Here is a 7,482-nt window from a genome sequence, read left to right as displayed (position 1 = left end):
ATGGCGGACCATGTGTAAATTTATTAAAATTGATACGCCGAGCCAGACGCGCGAGCTTACCAACTTCATTTGGGGAGATTTATGCGTTGGCCTAATCAAATAAACAGCCCGACAGCCCGACAGCCCGCGTGTGCGCTTTTGGCCAGTTTGGCATGAAAACCAACTTGCGTATCAATCAAAAGCCGAATCGATACGACTTAGCCGAGCACAAGTCACGGCCACAATTCGACTGCTGATGGAGTGAACTGCTCAGCCCATGCAACTAAGTGAAATATATATGCGTGCATATACATATATATTTTGTATATCTGTGTGTATTGCAGCTTAAGTTATCAATATAGGCATTAGCCTCGACTGTTTTACCATTGATCGGGCGCCGAAGTTTTCGTTTCAGCGGTGCCTTCGCCGTATTTTATTTATGGCTTCAATTTGCCTGGAAGTAATTAAGCCGAGCTTCTCTGGATTAGAGGCCAGCGCTGAAATTGCCAAATGCCTGTCAAAATGGCTGAGTGACAGCTTAGCGCAAGGACTGGGAAATCCCATTGCGGGCACGGAGGGATTAGCTAAGGCAAACAATTATAGAACAAGGAATATTTAAAAACTCTGCACAAGTTCAATTCATTGTCTATGCAAGCCAAGCCTCAAGCTCAATTATTTCCATTTAATTGATTTATATATTTAATGCCGGCTTTTAACTTACTAGTTAGTGGTTCACATTATAAGTTGTATTGACAAGACCCTGTACAACCAATTTATAATTCGACTTGTATGAAAGACTGAAAAACCGACCTAACTCACGGTGCTCGCTCGGGGCAAGCTAGTGCCTAAAAAATAGAAACTATTCTGAACGCTCCCTCTGCCTCTGCTTTGGCTGGAGTTTCGCAGTCCACGTGGGACTGGCCGTTGTGGAGTTGAAATATGGGACCGATGTCGTCTTGCGAAGCGAGATAAAGCCGGAACGGGCCGAGTTGTTCAGGGGCTCCAGCGGATTGTCGGATGTTGTCTTTTTGCGTGCGGCGCTTTGCTGCTCCTTGGCCATGCGATAATCCTCCCATTCGTTCGCGATGCGCTCCAGTATCGCCTCGCCTTGCACCAGAAACGGCCGTCCGTTGCGTTGCTCATAGTCCTGCGCTAGTTCCCTTATCTGTTGCTCGATCCTAGGTAACTTAATGTTAATCCCCCTGCGCTCACGCTCCTCCCGCAGCAGGGCGCCCCCTCGATTTTGGTAGCGATTGGGTTTCTTGGCCTTCTCGTCCAGTGCCTCCATGCGCGTCCACAGCCTCACGCGCTTGGCGTACACCTCGAAGATTGCCTTATTGGCGTTGTAATAGTCCTTAATCTCCTTCAGCTGCTCCTCTAGCAGCTCCAGCAACTCCACTGTGCAGCAGTCCTTCTGGTAGTTTCGCGCACTCGGATATTGCAAGGTGAGCTCGCACCACTCGTTGATCTCCGTGTGCACGTGGCCGATGAGAGCCTCCAGATGCTCATTTCGCATGGCCTCGCAGTGCTGCAGCGCCTGGCTGAGCTTCTCATAGTTTTGCTGCGAATTGTCCGGCAGCTCGCACAGCTTCTTCATGGCCAGGACATCGACTAGACCCAACTTGGACAGGCTTTCTGCCAGCACGGCGATCTTGAGGCGCATCTTGTCCAGGGACTTGTTCCACTCCTGCAGCCGCCTCTTGGCGCCGGTCTTGTCGTTCTGCCGCTGCAGCTCCTCGGTCAAGTGGATCATCAAGTAGTTCAGCTTGAACTGCTGCTGTGACCGCACCGTGTCAATTGGCTCTGCCGATGACTCGATGGTCTTGCTCAGCTGCACGGCCAACTGCTTGGCGCTGTCGAGTAGCATTCGAATGTCCATCTCAAACTTGTGCTGCTTCTGCTCCCAAGCCTCGCAGAGCGCATCAACACTTGTCTTATGCTTCTCTGTATCCCCCATAATTCTATGTTATCGTGCGATACGATGTGTTGTCAAGATGTCTGAAAGCTAAACTATTGAAGCTAGGGCAATGTTTTATTGAAATACTTTACATTTGAAGCTTAAATATAAGAGGAGTAGAAATATACAAAAGTAAAAAATATATACGAAAAATATTAAGCAATTTCCAATACTCAGTAGACCTTATAAATGCACTCTATATTGTTTAAATATAAACATTTTTTAGTTATTCATTTACTGTAAATATTTATCATCTCTAAATGGGTCCTCTTTCCCTCTCTCTCTCTCTCTCTCTCTCTCTCATATTTATCTAGATATACAAAAGTGGATATTAAAAACAAATTGCAAACTGCAATTAAACCTAAACCGTAAAGTGTCCGTCGTAAAATAAAACGCAGGTAATCATGTTCAGCTAATAGAAAAATATAATTTTTATTCAAATTGGTCGAGCGACAAAGCACTAACTGCAATAAAAAGGGCAATCAAAAGTTAAGAGCATATAAAATGCAGACCCTCACACACACACACACACACACACACACATACATACATACATCGAGCACTACAAATTATTCAATTCAATTGAAGCGAAGACTGCATTTGGCAGCCAAGTGGATTACGTAGCCACAGCCCTTCCCTTTTTTTTTTTTTTTTTGTGCAGCCTGATGTGGTTGGCGAGCGCCAAAGTGACGTCTATGATGGACGTACGTATCAAGCTGTACGGGCCAAGGGCTTGTGGCAGTGATTTAAATGCGCACCGAAACAAAAAGAAATCGAACAAAAATATATATACAAAAAAAATCTATATATATATATGTATATCCCAATCGAATTGCAACCGCGAGCGTAATTAATGTTGAATAAAGTTGCGCTGGATTGTCCCATCAGCAGTCAAAAGCGATTGCAGAGGACAAAGGCGAGCATGTCCACACTCGGTTGCCGTGGCTACAAAATGTCCGTCCAAAGTGTCCAGCTTAATTGAATAGAGCTGCTGCCTCACATGCTCCTCAAATCAAATTAGTTCCGATATACACATACATGAGCCAACATTAAAGATATTACCACTTATGCTAGACACTTGATAAATCATATTATAATGAGTTCAGCTCGGGCTAAATTATTGAACAAATCTTCATGATGCTCCCTAATGGCAGCCATGTGGTTATCTCTCTCTCGCTCTCTCCCTCTCTCCGTCTCCCATTGAGCTATACACTTGACAAAAATACAAATGAAATAAGTGAATCTCAGCGGTTACATTGTGATTTTTCTTTTTGTGCCTCGGCTTTCTGGTTTCAAATTAAGTGTTTAGGTCTTATTTTTTTTGTATTTTTTGCCGACTCGCACACATTGTCGATTCTCGATTGTTGTGCAGGAGTCGGCGGGCGCCAGCTCCTCGCGCCCGACGCTAATGAACTTCCGCTGTCAAATGAAATGCTTACCATGCAAATCGTGGCATATCGAATAATTGAACTCCCGCCGCAGCATTGTTATTATCATTTTCATTTTGTGCTTCCGCTGCCAGCACGGATTTCGTTATTCATTTCTCCTTTTCGGGTTTTTTTTTTCTTTTTTTTTTTTTTTGGTTTGTGTTCCTGTTGCTGGTACGAAATTCGAGTGTGGGGATCGCACATGTTTCACATCCGTTAACACCATATTCTTAACTTGCCCGGCCAAGTAGGCAACAGTCAGTTCTTCTTCCCTTACTATTCCCTCCTGTCTTCCTCTTCTTCTTCACTTTTCTTTTTTTTTTTTGCACGCTCAGAGCAAATTGCGCACATTTAAATGCAAAAACCGTCGACAGTTGCGTTTATGGGCGGCTAGGCTAGGTGTTCATGATTGCTATGCCAAGCAGCTGCCACGCCCCCTTTTGGGTTATTTACAGCTGCGCGTGAGTTTTCATTTGCTGTCTTCTGCGTATGTTGGAGTTTTCACGTATACATTTTTTCCTCCTGCCGGATTTATATGCCCAAGATTTATGTCACATGCAGGCACGAGTAGCACGCACACACCTGTACACCTCTCTCTGTGTGTAAGTGTGTGTGTGTGCGTGTGTAAGTGCTGGTGTACTCGGTCTGTGTGTTATGAATATGCATGTGTTCATTATGCTGGATTATTGTTATATCAGCGGAAATGGTGCACAGCTTTGACTGCGTAATGAATACCATTTGAATATACTCAAATTATTAAGCTCTCGCCGAGCTCTGTGCTCGCCCCAGCACTCGGAGGAGCTCCTAGCTCTTGGACAATTTATTTTAGAACTGAGCATTGGCAATGCAGCTTCAAGAATAAGTCTTGAATAGGAATTAAATATCAGCCGATTTCATAGGAATTCACTTCCATCTCAGCTCTCACATTTGGATATCTTAATTGAATTAGCATATTCATCGATGCAAAACTTTACAAGTATAAATTTCTAATTAAGATGCCATAAGTGGATTAACATGTGCATCGATGCGGCCTTTGAAATTTTATTGTTAAACACTCTGCGAATACGGGCCAACTGTGTGAGCTTTATCGAGAACTTGTGAAAATTTAATTTAATGCCAATTGAACGTGCTGTAAAAAGTCTTTTTGCTGTTTGCTTTTAATACTATACGGCTTTTATTGTAAATTCAAGCGCATTGTAAATTTACGGTAAACTGCTTTCACATTTTTGCAATCATTGATGCGGGGCAATGGTCGTGCGACCCGCAACCCGCGAGCCGTGAGCCGGGTTCATTTGGCAGCTTAGTGCCATTTTTGCATTTCCGTTTTGTTCGCCTGTGGAGCGTCGATTTAATCTGCGCCCGGCCAGCGACAGCGATGCCAATGCCATCGCAGCAACAATTATGCCATGCGTAGAAATTCTCTGAAAATTTCTCATTCATAGGGCCGAGCCGACTGCGGCCGCAGTAGCCCGTTTGTAACTGTGTTCGCAGCTCTTGCTTTGGCATAATGAAAGCGCGCCACGGCTGACATCCATTCGTAATGGCCATAGCTACGGCTATGGCTATGGCTATGGCCGAGGCGAACGCCAGTTGCACCGTCCCAGTGCGACTGCGAGAGAAAGGAGCGACCACAGCGATGAGGACAATGACGACAACAATACGCCGATTGGCGCTGTGATTAACTGCATCGCAGTTGGCCATTTCGGGTTTTAGCTTTTAATTCTAAACAGCAGTGCGCTAATTTGTAGCTGCTCTTGTTGAGGTGGACTCAGCTGAATAGCACTGAACGGAGAGAACTTTTAGCAAGCACACAAATGCGAACTTTAAACTTTAAATTTGTTGCACAGAGAGAAAGAGAGATAGTGAGAGTCTCTTGATCTGCAAATGGAAATACATGCAAGAGTTCACTGATTGAAACTTATTTGAAAGGTTGAGCTCATGACATTTAATCTGCTCATTTTCTAATTGCCTGAACAACATGGAACGATATCGAATTAGATCCAGCATGAAATCAAATGAACTGTCTAAACAAGCTGCTGCTTCGCTCTGCTCCGATTGACAGACAGACAAAGTTCGAACAGATGCATGGAGACTGACAGTAAGTGTAAGCAAATGTTCTGGCACATCATGTGTGCAGCAGGTACACACACTCACACACACACTCACCCACACACACACACACACACACACATTTAATAAAGGTAAACAGAAGTCTGTGTGCCATCAGCTCACATCCTGAGCAGCTAACTCGCATAATGTCAGGACTCTGTGTACTACTTATTATGGAAGCATTCGGCTGTAAAAGTTCTGCAGGTGTTTGTGAGCAAAGCAATCACAAATTAATATGCCAGGAGGCACACTTAAAAGACCATTCCGACGTACACCTCATGAATATCTTTGCAGAGCGCACATAATCATAAAACAGGCTTCACAATATACCTACTGTACACACACACACACACACACACACATACATATATGTATGTATATGAGTCTTGTGAGTGCAAAAGTTCCACCCGTCGTCGTCTGTTTCATTACTTGAGTAACTGCCTGCCCAACTGCTTGCAATGCATGCGCATCGGCTTTGATGTTCGACAAGCCTCTTGCACTGCTCTAAGTCGATTACATTTGCTATATTCCAGGGAATTTTTCATCTGTAGTGGAAAACATGACAAGTTGCTGGAGTAGATTTGTAGCTAATTGCTGAAAGCTTTTTTGGATTACCAATTAACAGAATAACTGTGTTAAGTACATTATACAGGCCAAAAAATGTTCATGCAATTATTGCTGCCAGAAAGAAAGCAAAAATCTAAAACTAAATTCAAACTTTTCCACAAAATGGAAAACAACAAAAAACTCCAATATGTAGTTTCAGCTCATTTATTAGCTTTGTTTTATTTTTTGTGTTTTCACATTTATTTCTTTGTTTACAAACAACAACAAAACGGCAATAACAACTTTTCTGAAAGCCAACAAACCAAACCCGAATAACTAAAACACGATTGTGTACTGCAAAGGGCTAACCAGAATCAAATTGTGCACAGGTTAAATAGCTCTCTCTGAGCATTATTTAGAAGAGCTTGAAGCAGTCTATTAGGGTCAGCATGCGAAATGTCAAGGGAAACTAATTCACTTTCAATTATACAATAATAGTGATTTACATATGAAATGTTTACTTAAATGTAAATGAAATGTAATGAATATAGAATTAAAAATTGATTATGGCACAAATTTAAATATTCTCTTCAAGCCGAGCCCGATTGCTCAGCAATTGCCTTGGGTCTGCAATAAGAGGCTAATAATGCAGGTCTATTATTAAAGGGGATAATGCACTTGCACGCAGTCGACTCCGCCAACAAAGTGGCCAATAAGAGGCAACAGTTTATATGGGTTAAGGCGAGACGTGGAGTAGGTTAACATAAAATACAAACAAGTAAACGATAAAACCACTTAAAAAGCAACCAACAGACAAGACGAACTCCGAACTGCGAGTCACCCACCACATAGTCGTGAGTATAAAAACTAACACGCAGTATGGCTGAACAGCAGCAGGAAAGCCAACAAGAGCAACAAACACGCCTGCCCGTCTCTATGTCTCTCCGTCTCTCCGTCTGTCTGTCTGTCTGTTATATAAAAAGCAAAATAATTGGCGTGTCAGACATTTTGTTACGCCCAATTTAAGTGCTTCCGCCTTTGCATGGCAGCCAAGCTCGTTCCAGGCAGGAGCAGTTCGCAACTGCACTCACTACACTAGACTACACAGCACCAGACGAGCGACTGAGAGAGAGAGAGAGAGAGAGATGAGATGAGATGAGATGGGATCGAGGGTCGAAAGTCACACCAAATTCGTTGGGGGAATTCAATTTCTGCAAGGGGTATTTAACCAGTCTCACGCTATGCAACATTAAAAGCATGTAAAATTGAAAAAATAAGGAAAATATAAAGAAAAGAAAGAACTTGCAGCAAGGGAACTTTTAGCGAGAGAGTTAAGGATTTTGCTCATATTACAAGCAAGTAAACAAGTTGAAATAAATCATGATATAGTTAAGCAATTTCCATCGGCTATCGGCTATCGGTTATCGGTTATCGGTTATATGGGATAAGCGGCGACTTCAATTG

At 43.0% G+C, this 7,482-nt stretch overlaps 1 protein-coding gene across 1 annotated transcript; it reads right to left on the bottom strand.

The window, feature by feature from the left end:
* Positions 1-723: 723 nt before the first annotated feature.
* On the bottom strand, positions 724-2,040 carry LOC108650605 (uncharacterized). Its single transcript, XM_018099792.3, has one exon. It carries the CDS (start codon positions 1,934-1,936, stop codon positions 839-841), a length of 1,098 nt encoding a protein of 365 aa, XP_017955281.1. The 5' UTR covers positions 1,937-2,040; the 3' UTR covers positions 724-838.
* Between the last annotated feature and the right edge of the window lie 5,442 nt (positions 2,041-7,482).

This window comes from Drosophila navojoa, chromosome 4, assembly GCF_054131105.1.
Source record: "Drosophila navojoa isolate 15081-1374.11 chromosome 4, UAZ_NAV_1.0, whole genome shotgun sequence".
Taxonomy (NCBI): domain Eukaryota; kingdom Metazoa; phylum Arthropoda; class Insecta; order Diptera; family Drosophilidae; genus Drosophila; species Drosophila navojoa.
Note: the sequence above shows the minus strand (reverse complement) of the source record. Positions and strands in the feature narration are given on the sequence as shown.

Coding starts and splice junctions, on each gene's coding strand:
- LOC108650605 (XM_018099792.3), bottom strand. CDS start 1,936: ATGGGGGATACAGAGAAGCATAAGACAAGTGTTGATGCGCTCTGCGAG.